The sequence below is a fragment of the Nuphar pumila genome, chromosome 4, assembly GCF_984573655.1.
Source record: "Nuphar pumila chromosome 4, dmNupPumi1.hap1.1, whole genome shotgun sequence".
In the NCBI taxonomy this organism is placed as follows: Eukaryota; Viridiplantae; Streptophyta; class Magnoliopsida; order Nymphaeales; family Nymphaeaceae; genus Nuphar; species Nuphar pumila.
The window spans coordinates 8,903,672-8,918,112 of record NC_143252.1 but is presented as its reverse complement, the minus strand read 5'-3'; the positions used below and the strand labels follow the sequence as shown (position 1 = coordinate 8,918,112).

Below are 14,441 nucleotides of genomic sequence, written 5' to 3'. Positions count from 1 at the left end.
GTCTTTCAATTCCATTTAATTCCCCAAATCCAAACACGTCCACAAGAACATGATTGCCTTTTAACACACTTAGCTCCTAAGCATTGCCTCCAAGAGGGACCATGCAACAATTTAAACTTAACAATAGCACGGAGGTTACATTAATAATAAAGGAATTTTGAGCAATTAACAAAAAGCCACCAAACTTATCAACCACAAGGCAAGGCCATTATGAGTGTGTGTCCTAGTGACATAGCGGACACAACCTAGGCGTACAATCATTATTTTAATAATTTTAGTAATATGTTAATATTTTAAAAAATTACCAATAAAAAATGCATTTTATTATTAAAATATCAAAAACATATTTTATTAATTTAAAAAAATTATCCACATATCGTATATTATGAGAAATGATTTGTTCATGTACCCACGAATCTTTGTGGCATAGTCTCTATCAAACAAACCATGTTAATACACTAATGACATCCCATTGACTGGGCGAAATTTGCAATCACAATTTCAAGCTACATAGTGGTACAATAGGTAGTAGAATATATATATATATATATATATATATATATATATATATATATATATATATATATATATATAGAGAGAGAGAGAGAGAGAGAGAGAGAGAGAGAGAGAGAGTAACGGGTATGTGCTAAACTCATTTGGTGCTAAACCCCATGTTAAATGAGCTTTTGAGCTTCTCTAGTGCTTTTATGTGGTTCCCGCCCTATAAATGTATTGGGCAAGCTTGATTTACTAAGAATTCACAATTGGATCATGTGTTTTGGGTGAAAAAAAATGATATTTGAAGCCTTGAAATTTTACAAAGATTTTGGACCGTTGATTTTTTGAACTTTATAATAACCCATTCATGTGTTAGAATCAAACGATTCAAAAGCTGCTCCCCATAATTTAAAAAGTAAATTAAAATAAACCCAAAAAACCCATTTAGCACCAAATGGGTTTAACACGACCCATTACTCTATATATCATATACAAAAAAGCATAAGAGGAGTTAGTGTTAATTGTCATATAAGAGATAAAGACAATATTGCCATTATATACATTAAAATGAATTAATACGAAGTAAGAGGCTGATTGTAATTAACTCAATATTAGACAGTTTTTTCGTAAATTCTAAAACTTATGCTATTTTGGATTTGTTTCAACTTTTGCGGTGCCCGCGCGCTTGGAAAAGAGAAAGCGTTAATATCGTAATTACTAGCAAAGTTGAGGGCACAGATCGTCCCTAGTCTACTTAGACCTCGCAACACACGTGTACAAGCCACTCGCTTAGCACGTGCGCAACTTAATATTTTGAGAGGCTTTAAATGGCAGAGCTGCCAGGTTTCCCGTCCTTATTCGCGAATGCAAAATGACTAGAAAACCCCCAAATCTTTTCCAGTATGACCAGGTAGACCCCACGCGGCGGTGCACGTAGCCGTGCTAGTTTGCACGCAACGCCAGAGCAGGCACGTGTGCATGTGGTTTCTTGCCACTTTGATACAGAAAACAATGCCACAAGTCACGGTAAAATAATAAAAAATTTTAGGCATATATAAGATTTAAAAAGTTTATAAAAAAATATAAAATACAAATTTAAAATTTACAAAATATAACAAGTGAAAAACCTTTGAACGGAGAGGAAGCTGGGGTTAGTCAGACCCCTGTTAGTTATACAACCATATACCATTGGGTTTTGAACTTGCAACGCCCCAACACAAGGTGACCTGCACTAGCTGAACCTGCTAGACAAGTGGAGCCCCGTTGACATCTTGGTACCGTTAAAGTCGTGATATTTTTGCGCCGGCAGGTTGCATCCCGTCGCTTCCACTGATCAGCCCTTCGTAAGTAAGGGTGTCAACGGGTCAGGTTTGGTTCAGACCCAGGTGAAACCAGACTTGTCTCCGATTTTTGGGTATGGTATCGGGTCTAGACTCAGGTCTAATCGAACCCACTATAAGAGAAACCATACCCAGACTCGATAAGAAATACCCAGTAAAATACTATTTTTTATTATTTTTACATTAAAAAATTATGAGTCTTAATCGGAATTTGGGTCGAGCCCAGGTATGGTATAAAATTTCACAAATTATACTCGGATCCATGTATTAATCGAGCCTTCAAGTCTAGACACGGATCTTAATTGGGTCTTATTATTAATCACCATACCTGGACCCTATAGGGTTTGGTATGGGTCGGTCCAGGTTTAAACCAACCTATTGACACACTTATCTGAAAGGCATAGGCCTCGATTGACTATCCGAGGTTTACTCCAAAGGAAGACAAGCCCATTAAATAGTTCGCATCCTAGGAAGGTTCCTCAACATAAAATCATGTTATTTTTAAAAATAAATGATATTATGATAATCAACATAAATTTGTCAAGGTTTTATCTTTATATAGAATGACAAAGATAGCGAACTGAACATATTAGGCTCCATTTCTCAATCTGCCCCGTCCTTCTCTATAGGTTTTAAGTGTTTTATGATAGATCTAAGCTGTTACATGTGTTTAGCATGATAAATTTAGTGGGAATCGACTCTTGGATCATGTTCTTTCAATAAAAAACATGATTTTATGAGCCACAAAAATCTGATACCTTTGTAGCCATTGATTTTGGATCACCGTAAAAACTTGTATATAGGTCAGATTTCGGTGATCCAAAATCTAGTTCCCACTAACAAAACCTATAGATCACATCTAATGTGTTAGACGTGGAAAAAAATACTTAAAACTATGATTTTTGAAGGTGCCTAACGAGACCTATTGAAAAAAGGAGCCATGCAATATATATATATATATATATATATATATATATATATATATATATATATATATATATATATAGAGAGAGAGAGAGAGAGAGAGAGAGAGAGAGAGAGAGAGAGAGGTAATACTATTCCTAAGCATCTCTTCCATCTGCATATCCCAATTCCGTTCATGTTGTTATTGGTTTTCACCCCTTGTCTCTATCATATCTCATTTATCTCTCGTCAAGTATGCAAACGCAATAGAATACCCTTTGCCTGTCAAGACCAAATGAATGGAAGCTCAGATTATTATAGACCGGAAACTCATATTGAAACAAAAATGCCCCACGCCCGCTCAACTCATCCAACCCGGAAGCCCTAACGGACCCTCCAGCTGATTTCCGTAAAGTTGATCAAGTAGTATGGACCTCATATATTTTCACCCGAATGAGGGATTAATGAAATTGGCTCATATTACGAGAATTATAGATAAGGTAGTACAGATATCATTATGGAAGAAGTTGATCATTGAAATGATAATGGAAGAAGCACAAGCACACAATTCTTTTGAAAGATCGAAATCCTCAAAAGAGGTTTATGGGCTTATATGGTTACTTGTACCTATTTTGACTCTTGTATTGGGAATCACAATAGGAGTATTAGTGATTGTGTGGCTAGAAAGACAAATAGAAGCCGGGATACAACCACGAATTGGTCCTGAGTATGCCGGTCCCTTGGAGATTCTTTAAGCTCTAGTTGATGGGGTCAAACTACTTTTCAAATAAGATCTTCTTTCGCCTAAAGGAGATATTAGTTTATTTAGTGTCCCCCAATGAAAACCCCTCACAAGCCTTCCTAATGACATTTTATTAGATATTTGTTGTTTTTTTTCAAAATTCCGACCATACAAATGTGATATATATGTTTGTTTTTACAGGAATCAGTTGTTCGAACATTTGATTCCGATGCATGATTTATAAGTTTCAAATCAACGGCATACAATTTTCATAAATTTTTGAGGCTCCAAATATCATTTTTTTCTATCCAAAATTCATGATCCAAGTGTTGATGAATATGGTAAAAAAAAAACACCAAAAATTTTTCATTGAAAAGTTTTGGAGGGTTTTCATTCTCCTATATATATAGGAATATAGGAAAAATATATGGTGGTTGTGCACTTAACACATTTTTTTTGAAAGGCAAGCCAGGGTTTGGCAGACCCCTACCAGATATCTCTTAAGCCCCATGTGACAGAGGGATTCGAACCAGATTGAGATTGTGTCACTCAACTTTACTCCTAAATCTCAGATTGAGATTGCAATTCTCAATCGACGTACCTATCAACAAGATATTGTGATCACTTGCCTCATTTAGAAATATGAAACTATCAAGAGCTCTGATCCACCCCCACAGGACGATTGGAATCTCAGTCCAATCGGTTCTCTGCCCTAAATGCTCTTGAGAAGGAGGACCTTCCTCATAAGGATCAAATGTCCTCCCCTGGGGGGCTAAAAAAGGTGCATTCCAGTCCCAGCTAGTGCCATCCCCTGTGAGTGATGGGAAGGAAGGCGACCTGGGGTGCGCTCAATAGTAGCTCTATTTTTCGTTCCTAGAGTATACGACGAGATTTGGATTGGATGTAAAAAAATTCACTAAAAAAAGGTACAGATTTAATGCATTAATTATTATTTAAAATTTTGCTGATTAACCAAGATCAGCCAAAGAACCAACTCCTTTCTATTTAACCACAGGGTTACACGCTAACAACAGCTCATTTAGAGTTGGTATCAACCATGAACCAGGTGGGGGTCAAATGAGATAGCTGGATGGTTAGGTGACACTATCATAATCGAGGGATTTCAGGTTCAAATCCAGCAGTAGTTATCCCTGAGCTTGCCTATCAAAAAAGAAAAAGTAACTCCCAGTCCCATCTAGTGTTGTATGTGGTGAACTAGCTTGAGAAATGCAAATGCATTGACTCGCTAATTTCATCTTCATTAGATGGAGCTACGCATTAAAAACCCTTAAGTTGTGCCATAAGTAAAGCATATGAAGAAAATGATCCAGTTTTCATTCCCATAAGACGGAATGCGGGTCGGCGACAGGTCAGGATGAAGTGATTCATCAGGATCAAACATGAGCCAATTACTTGGACGGTTTGAAGACCATTCATCACAAATGGAATGAGTTCTGTAAATGATAAGGTAGTAAGAGAACTCCTATAATGCCAAAGGAATACACATTGTGAGCACCCAACCACTGAAGTACAGAACTAAGATTCGAACAACCAACAGTCTAGTAATTTTTGCTATGTTGGAGGCTTTCTATCAAAGATTAAACCTGTATTTCATGATAGGCTGACCCGAACTCGTCCTCTTGAACATTTTATGCTTCAGCTCCATCTTCCGAGATAAGATGTTTTCTTTCTCTGCTTTCTTCGCTTGCCTAATTGCTTCCACCTCCATCATTGCCTTCTCTTCTTCATGTTTCTTCTTCTCATATTCTTCTCTCAAGCTCTGTAGGTTGTTTTTCTTTTTCTGTTTGTTACTCCTGGTTTCATTGCTTTCCTGTGGAACATCCGAAGACTACCATGAACAACAATTACAAAAGAATTGAATAGCAACCAGATCAAGTGATCAGCAGAGATTATGTAAACAGCCAACTGCTTCAGGTTTAATAGCCTGTACCACGAAGCGTCTCTTAGAACTGTTCAGACCACTTGGATAAAGTGGCAGAACCTTCAAGTATTTCTCCAAGTGCAGGAAAGCAGAATGCTGGAAGAAACACACACAAAGGATGCAGCAAGCAAGTAGGACAATCCGACCATGGGAAAGCAAAAAGCAGTGTGGACAGAAGTTTGAGTTTCCAAGGCACTATAGACACCTTCATCTAGAGCTTTGACATTTGCAACCTCATGATTAGACTATTTGAATAGCCCCCCCAGCCGATAAAAATAAATAAATGGACGGCAAATTTTAAAAGAAATAGAAATTCCATAAGGGCACTTGACCTAGGTACTCTGTCATCTACTGCAACTGGAAGTTCCTTATGGTGAATCCTTCACACTGGTGAAAATGGTGGTGGAAGCATACAAACGCAGAGAACCAAAATCAAATGATGCTATTTTTTATGTGGAAGTTTACCATGTAATAGATACAAGAAAATGTTGACAGCTAAGAAGATCAGTTTTGTCTTATCCCCGTGATAAAAGAACAGCTGTGGTTTTGTTTTGTTGCGTGCTTGCCAGTGACTAAAATTTGTCAAATGATTTCCATTTTACGTTAGAACCACACTTTTATATTGAAGAAAATTGCAAGTGTAACATTTTCCAATCTGTGACACTATTCTTGCATCTCTGTTTCAACATAGCTGTTTGATGCCCTTGCACTCTTCCCAAGTTTTGTGTGTGCTAGAATTAAAAGTTTGATCCACAAGCCATTAATATATCAGACTGCGAAGTTGGCACTCATCACATGCAAAAAGAAAGGTTTCCTAAGCAAGAGAAGATCGCTGTAGCATAAATGCTCTTAGTGGTTCATCTGTGTCAATGACAAAAGCCAAATAAACCTTATAGAAAGCTAGTCCATTAGTTTATTGAGCAAACACAAAAGATTGAAAGCTACAAAAGAAAGCAGCTTCTGGTGCCACTGAAGGATATTTAAATAAAAAAAACATAAAATTGATTGAGTCGCTGCTATAAAGCAGGACCACAGCTAAAAAGCCTAAAATGAAATAAATACATTAAAACATCAGGAGAGAACTTCAATCTCCGACTGTAAGACTATATCTGGAGCCTGCATGTTAGCTTGGCTTCATCTATGTTATCCTAAAGACTTTCTGATATGTCAGACAATTGCATGTTGCAACCAATCTGTACATAGCATATATGATGTACTGGCAGCTGGAGCATTTAAAAGTGACGCTAGAGAAGTAATTGGATCACCACATTTGACCACCAAGAATCCGAATCACACTAGAAAGGCTTGCCTGATAGGAGATGCATGAGAGACAAACTCTCAACTGGTGGATTTCTCGGATCAAAGAAGTAATGGTCTAAATGTTTAGTCTAGAAAGGCAGATTCTGCTGGAGTATGGCACTACTCTTTTTATTCGTTTTTGTTGGTTTTGTTACCCATCTTGGCACCATACTGCACCAATTTTTCTTATGAACTAAAATGGCCAGCTGTAATTTGTCACAATTAGCATTATAACTTTATAAGCAAGATATCGGTCTATTTATGAAAAATTCTGTTATTCCATGTCTTATTTGAAATCTCCTAAGGGTCATCCTCCATCTTGACTACCAAAGAAAAATAAAGAGCGGAAAAAGAAAACCATTAAACATACAGCTGAAGGAGGAAAAACTAGAGCAGTGTTTCATGGTGTAACCAGGGGATACCACAAACATAAAAGGTTTGTTCAGGACAGCAATTATGCTTCTCGAATGCTTAATGAGTTGGACAACACGAATCACAAAATGAGTAGTAGTGTCAGTATTTCTTTATGGTCGGATATTGTGCATGTTCTTGTATATCTGCAAGAGACAGCTTTTAAATGAATTTCCTTAGTACTTCTTGCACAACCTCTTCCGTAGTAAGGCACAACAATTAGGTGCCTATCATGACTTGCATATGAAAAAATGATAACCAACTGGACTGTCGAGGAAGCTGATTTCAGTGCCCTGCCACTTACACTCCTTCAGCTATCAAATTACATGCATGAAATACCTTTAGAAAGAAACAAAAGATGACCCCGTACCTCGGCAAGAAAACCTAGTCTTACATGAACTTTCAAAGTACTTGGCCTCACTCACAAAACAAAACTATCTGATTGTGTCATCATTCATATAGAAAGAAATGTTGATCGAACAGACTCTTCAGAGAAGCTGATTTTCTAAGTGCTAATACATAACACTGATACACAATAGGAATGTGCAGCATAGACGTGCATGTGCGTGCATGCATTGACTAAGGTTGCTCAATGAAACAAGTGTATGCACTCGGGAAAGATATCATTTTAGCCTATCAAAAACACCAATTAAGAGAATGTCAAACTGCCTTGGACCAGGCTAGTTGATTGTAACTGATACTCGATGTCTATGTTTATATTCTACTAGGGAAGCACAAGCCAAGAACAAATTAAAAAGGACCAAATATTACCTCAGAGACAAAATCAATTTTTGTCTGACCACCTTCATGATTAGTTTGTTGTTTTAGCTTCTTGTACTTCTTTATGCATTTGGCATTTTTATAGAATTCTCTTTGCTTTTCTGAAATTGTAAGAAATTCATGAATCAGTTTCCGATTACTTGGCAACAAGTAACCTGAGCATATGATCATGTGAAATACATGCACAGACAGATAAATACTTAGAAGGCTAAAGCTTCATAGCTGGATTAGTGAAGTCACATTAACTTCATGTAAGAGTGCATGCAAGTGAATGTGCATGTGAAAAAACATTCTAACAATCATGTTTAAGGTTTTAGTTTTTTCTTTTTTTGCAATCTCAGCAAAGGTAATGAACGGGAGAAAAAAAACTGAACAAATATTAAAAAAGGAAGTTTGGATTTTTAAGGATTTGACGCAACATTTGAAAATGTTCACAACAATACCCTGAAAACATGTGATAATATTGTGATAAATTCAAGTTCACTGACATTTTGAAGGCATTGAAACATTCACATGATATTATTTTGAAAGATCCTGATAAAATTTTGTTGATTTGTATATAGGAAGAATACCTTAAAAAATGGTTTAAAAAGTTAGAAGAATAAAAACAAAATATGTAGAACACGAGTTGGCTACCGAGCAAAACCAATTGTGTTTATCCAGGTGAGACAAGAGGATCACATGGAAAGATTATCGTGAATGCATTCTTTAAAATGAAATGAATGCAACGAGTCATGTTTCTTGTTTTCAACGTCCAATTTCATAAATCAAGTTAGAATTCAACGCACCAAAGCAACCAGCTACCAAACTATGCACACAAAATTTAGGTAGTTCTCCGTCCAGTACCAACAAGCACAAAGCAACACTAGCAAGAACAAATAGATACAACAATTAACAAGAAGTAAAATTCAATTCGTGGCAGCCTAGTCCCTTAAAAGTTTAAAACCACAAGGAATAGTGAAGTTTTTTGCTGCCCTTTCACTATATCCCGCTACTAAGAAAGCGGTTCACTTCTTAAAATATCCTATGTATGTAGGTGTGAACAGGGGAAGAGGTCAGATTTTGTCCCAATCCGAGCAAGAGAAACAATAGTCTACAACACTTCCGCAGCAGATATAAACTAGCAAGTGCCACGCATAATGGGATATGTTAACATCATATCATTCAAGTTACCAACAAAGAAGAAACAATTTGGTTCACAGCCAATCTTCGGTGAACTTTCTGAAGAGCAAATTTCTCTAAAAAAGTAACAACAATAATGATCAAATAATCCGTCAGATAATCAATATGAACCCCTATAGTCGTATAGAAAGTAGAAAGAACGTCTTTTTCATTCCGTATAGCAATCTTCAAGATAGTGACAATATTGATCACTAGAGCATCAAATTTACTGAGAAACTAAACACCATTGCTCGGATAACCATTCAGCGACTTTGCCAGTATACAAATCTTGAATGATTATTTCAGTTTCTGTTTCATACTTTTGCAAGTGCTGCACAAATTTCAAACAGATGTGCTGCAAAGTTCAATTGGGGACGAGGAATTCCGCTTCTGTTTGCTCACAAACTGTTAACTAAATGATAATTAGACGCCATTAGTGTGTAAGAATCAATATTTCTGGAAAACCCAAATAAGAGATGAATAGAAACTATTGGATGAAAGAGGATGTGTAGATGATTCTCGTTGGAGAGAAGAGGGGCTTACTGATTTGAGCTGGGTTGTAATGGGAGTTGTCAGATTTCTTGTTTGCGAAGGTCTCGAGGGAAAACGGCCTCCCGTCTCTCTTCTTATTTTTCTTCATCATCTTCGTCTTCTTGAACGGTGGTAGCCTCCTTCCGCCTGGTTCGGAACCAGATGCTTCATTGTTCTTGTCGTTGTTGAAGGGGGGGGGGGGGGATGGTGGGGACGCTGCTTCATTCTCTCTCTCTCTCTCTCTAGGGTTTACTGTTCGGGAAACTTCTCAGCAGTGATAATATCGTAATATTACAGGCGTTTTAAATGGAAACTTAGCGGTGTGAATATGGGGATATTTTGGTTTTTGGTTTTTCATTGCCGAAATCTTGGCACAAGTAAACAAATTAAAAATATAAAATGTAAGAAAGAAGAACAAAACTGTTAAATACTAACGAAACACAAAAATGACCAATATTCTGACGATATTCTGCCAACATGAACTTAAATATGCTGATAAAATTATGTTATTCTATAAATTATAATGTTGAAATATCACGATAGTTTGGCCATTTTATAAGGTGACTGAAATATCTGTGATATTTTCGTATCATCGCCACTATTTATGAGAGCGAATCAGGTCAAGGGCACCACCCCTTGGATGCCCGTTCATCCATCTAAGCGTAGGACCTGTACAGGTTGAGATCACGACTTGGGACTATTTTTTTATTGCATATATAATTTAAAAATCACACCTAAATTATTAACAATAATCAAGAACACACCTATTTTTTTTTAATTTGTTAAAAACACACCTAAAAACATGCTGCTTTAATCAAACTCATGCTTTCCAATTAAACGCAAGTTGAGTTTTTAGGATAAATTTACTAATTTACCTTCAATTAGCATAAATTTATGATTTTTTAGGAATTAAGGTATTGATTTGATCTTTTTTAAATGACATAAATATTTAATTAAGGGGTTAAAGTTTTTTTTCTTAAGAATTATCTGATAATAGCATAAATGTTTTAATTTTAAGGGTTCTATCTGCTTTTTTTAGCATAATGCATAATGCATGATGCTTGTTATTTAGTTTATTTTTTTATATAGCATAAATGTTTAATTAAGGCTTTGAGGGTTTTTTCATGTTTTTTAATTAGCATTAGACATGTAATGAATGCTTGGTGTTAGTTAGAATATTAAGGGTTTTGTTTTTTTTAATAAAAGTAAATCTATGAATTTTTTTAGATATTAGGGTATTGGTTTGCATTTTTTCAAATGATGCAAATGCCTAATTACATTTTTTGGGGTTTTTCTTGTTATTTTTTATATGTATATCATGAAGCATGATTCCTTTAATGGATGCTTGATTTTGGTGATTACTTATCAAACCTCTAAATTTATGTTTTTTTTGTTAGAATTTAAGTTTTTTATTTAAATTTTAAATACCATAAATATTTAATTAAACATTTTTATCTTTTTTTTCAATCAAAAGTAAACATGATTTCATAAATGAGCATGCTTGATTCTTGTTAGAATTTTAAGGGTGATATGTTTCTTTTCCGATTAACAATTAACATGAACCATGTTAGAATTTAGGGTTTTGATTTGTTTTTTTCGTGTGCAGTGCCCACTTTAATTTAGATTCTAGTCTCAAATTACAATTAACGAGAAAGAAACTCGTGTGATGGGCAAGAAGAACAGCAGCCAGGATACGTCGGCAAAAAATAGAGCTTCTCCAAGAGGCGCAGCGGTTTGATCAAGAAGGCCGGTGGGCTTTGCATCGTGTTCCGAGCTGAGATCGCCATGATCGTCTTCTCCCCTGCGGGGAAGGCCTTCTCCTACGGCGATCCTTCTGTCGACTCCCTCATCAACCGCTTCCTCCTACGCCCCCACCTCTCCCCCACGGCCGTCATCCAGGAGCTAAACCGCGAGCACGATGACCTCCTGCAGCACATCGACGTCGAGAAGAAGCACCGCGCCCTGCTGCAGAGGCAGCACCGCAGCGAGGCCGGCGGCTGCATCTGCTTCCTCTGCAACACCGACGTCGACGAGATGTCCCTCAATCAACTCCAACTCCAGGAGTTCGTGGCCGCCCTCGAGGAGATGAGATACGCTCTCGCCAAGCGCGCCGAGAACCTCGTGATAATGCAGACCCTGCATCATTCGTTGGGCATCTGTATTGCCAAGAAAAAAATTGCTCCTCTGCCAAAACAAGTGGGAGCAAAAAACTGCAGAGGGGAGAAACACAAAGAAAAAACAAAAACCATACATAAAAACAACCCATGTTCACTTTCGCAGAAAGCGAGAGAACCAGGTCACTTGCATTCGCTGGGGATGGAAGCCGAACAACATCTTCAGAATCAATCTTTCCACATAACCAGATAGAGGGAAAGAAATACAAAAGAGTCAAAATCATGCAGGGTAAGAAAAAGGAAAAGCCACACCAGTGAGGAGGAAAGGTGGTCTTACACCTTCAGCCTTCTCAAATTTTTCTTCATTTGGTACAGAATCTAGACAATCAGAGAGAGAGAGAGAGAGAGTTACACCTTCAGCCTTCTCAATTTTTTCTTCACTTGTCACAGAATCTAGACAATCAGAAAGTATCTCTCTCTCTCTCTCTCTCTCTGGCATTGTTTTTCCTTCTCTTTGTTTTTGGTGTTTCTGCTCTGTATGCTACTCCAATTGTAGTTAGCTCTTGGTTTTAAATTTATAAGTATTTTGGAAAAGACAAAAATTAAGGGTTTTTTTTTTTTGTTGATGTGTCAGGTACTAGGTCGCAGGGACACGCCATTTAGGGTGTGTTTTACAGCAACAGCAATGGACACGCTTGGATACGCTGCTAATATTATTTTAATAATATTTCAATACTTACGATATTTTTTCAATAAAAACACATTTAGCACTATTAAAATATTAAAAAAATAGTTTTTTATTGATTACGAAATTTAAAAAATATGGTGTCGTGTCTTATTTTCTGAAAAATTTTTAAACTTGCAAGTTGAACTCTAATCACATGTCCTCTTATCCATGAATCTTTGTGACATAGGTCAGGAGAGAACCAGAAACAAAAACAAAAGGTAGAGGCTTGCTAGGCCACTATCCTGCCTTTCCCGCCGAAGACGGATCGGTTCAGTGAGTCTTTGTTCTCTGGCTAAAATTTCAGTCGTTTCTATGCCTAATCATTCTCTAATACACTCTGTATTGCATTTGTCTCGAGGATAACTTCTTGTAGAATATGTATATATATATATATATGGAGAGAGAGAGACCGTCCAACCAAAACAAAGTTTAAAATCAACTGATGATACTCGAACTAAGTTTCTTCTTTAATGATCGAGTTTTTCATCAATTGGGCTTTACATGTTGGATTTGTATCATTCATTTAGTGACATGTTTTGGATTATGAATTTTCAATGTTTAGATGTGCTTTTTAAAGCGCTAAAAATCAACGGCCCACAATACTTTGTATTGTAAAGTTTTAAATGCATTGTGAGCTGTTGATTTTTCATGTTTCGAAAAACATACCTATATGTTGTAAAGTCTTGGTGTAAAGCATTTTTTTTTAGGAGTGTAAAGCATATTTCATAATAAATAAATTATAAATAACAAATATATGAGGTCCAATCAATGAGATGCTCAAGCATTCCAACCAAAGGAAGGTTCAAAATATAAAACCAATAGTTATTGGTTTTATATTTTGAACCTTCCTTTGGTTGGACCATCCCCTTCCACACACACACACTATATATATATATATATATATATATATATATATATATATATATATATATATATATAAGAACCAGAAATCTGAACTAATGTATGAACCGCTATTTATATGATTTTTTTGTTTTTTTCTCTTGAATCTAACCATACAAATGTGATCTACATGCTTGGTTTTATAAGAACCCACTCTTAATCATCCGATTTTGATGCATAAACGTGATTTTTTAAGGTTTTAAAATCAATGACTCATAATCTTTATAAATATTCAAGCATTCAAAAATCACATTTTTTTCATCTAAAATACATGATCCAATGGTTGATTCTTAGCAAATTCACCATGCCAAGCACATCCACATGGTTGGATTTACAAAAAAAGTGTTGAAAATGCCACTACAAGAAACCTGTGGATTAGCGACGACCTAAATCCGACGCTAATCCGTCGCTAAACTGTTTAGCGACGGATTAGCGACTGAAAACTTTCATCACGAATTTTTCGACGCTAATCCGTGCCAGAACTTATTCGCCGCTAAGTCCGTCGCTAATTTGCGACGGATATGATCCATCGCGAGTCCTTCGCTATTTTAAATTAGCGATGGATAATATTCATCGCTAATCCGTCGTTAAATTTTTAAAAAAAAAATTAAAAAAAATTGCTTGCTGCTGGCGCGTTCTCCGACAAGGAGCATTTTTTTTTTCCACAGAACCGGCGCGTTCCGGCAGGCTGCGACTTCACGCGGATCCGGGAGAAGCTCCTCTTCAAGTTCCAGGTCTGCCACGAGAACCAACCGAAGAGCTTCACGGCAATGGCGCGTTCCGGGGGGAGCTCCTCTCTTCAAGTTCCAGGTCTGCCACGAGAACCAGCCGAAGAGCTTCACGGCATGGGCACTCAGCTTCAGCTGAGACTCTGCGCGGATCTTCGCGAGCTGCAGGGGGAGGAGCAACGAGTACGACATCTTCGCAACTCCGGCAGGCTCTTCGCGACTTCGCGTGGATCTTCGCGACTCCGGCAGGCTCCAGTGGCTCCCCAACAGCAGCCACCTCTTCGTCGCCACTCTCTTCGACTCCGGCAGGTTGCAGTGGCTCCCCAACGCCTCCTCTTCGTCGCCCCCTTGACGTCTCAGCTCCG

At 37.2% G+C, this 14,441-nt stretch overlaps 2 protein-coding genes across 2 annotated transcripts; one reads left to right on the top strand and one right to left on the bottom strand.

Moving 5' to 3' along the window:
• Positions 1 to 4,947: 4,947 nt before the first annotated feature.
• LOC149839282 (uncharacterized) lies at positions 4,948 to 9,762 on the bottom strand. The gene is made up of 3 exons (XM_090004064.1): positions 9,620 to 9,762; positions 7,907 to 8,016; positions 4,948 to 5,314 (listed from the first exon to the last, which is right to left on the bottom strand). The coding sequence occupies exons 1-3, from the start codon at positions 9,717 to 9,719 to the stop codon at positions 5,075 to 5,077; spliced, it is 450 nt and encodes a 149-aa protein (XP_089860190.1). The 5' UTR covers positions 9,720 to 9,762; the 3' UTR covers positions 4,948 to 5,074.
• Positions 9,763 to 11,392: 1,630 nt separating this feature from the next.
• LOC149839281 (agamous-like MADS-box protein AGL61) lies at positions 11,393 to 11,974 on the top strand. The gene has a single exon (XM_090003962.1). The coding sequence runs from the start codon at positions 11,393 to 11,395 to the stop codon at positions 11,972 to 11,974; it is 582 nt and encodes a 193-aa protein (XP_089860088.1).
• The last annotated feature ends 2,467 nt before the right edge of the window (positions 11,975 to 14,441 follow it).

What these genes read in the sequence shown, in the direction of transcription:
- LOC149839282 (XM_090004064.1), bottom strand. Translation starts at nt 9,719, where the DNA reads ATGATGAAGAAAAATAAGAAGAGAGACGGGAGGCCGTTTTCCCTCGAG. An exon ending in TTACAACCCAGCTCAAATCA is followed by an intron (nt 8,017 to 9,619) that starts GTAAGCCCCTCT and finishes TTACAATTTCAG; the next exon opens with AAAAGCAAAGAGAATTCTAT. An exon ending in AAATTGATTTTGTCTCTGAG is followed by an intron (nt 5,315 to 7,906) that starts GTAATATTTGGT and finishes GATGTTCCACAG; the next exon opens with GAAAGCAATGAAACCAGGAG.
- LOC149839281 (XM_090003962.1), top strand. Translation starts at nt 11,393, where the DNA reads ATGATCGTCTTCTCCCCTGCGGGGAAGGCCTTCTCCTACGGCGATCCT.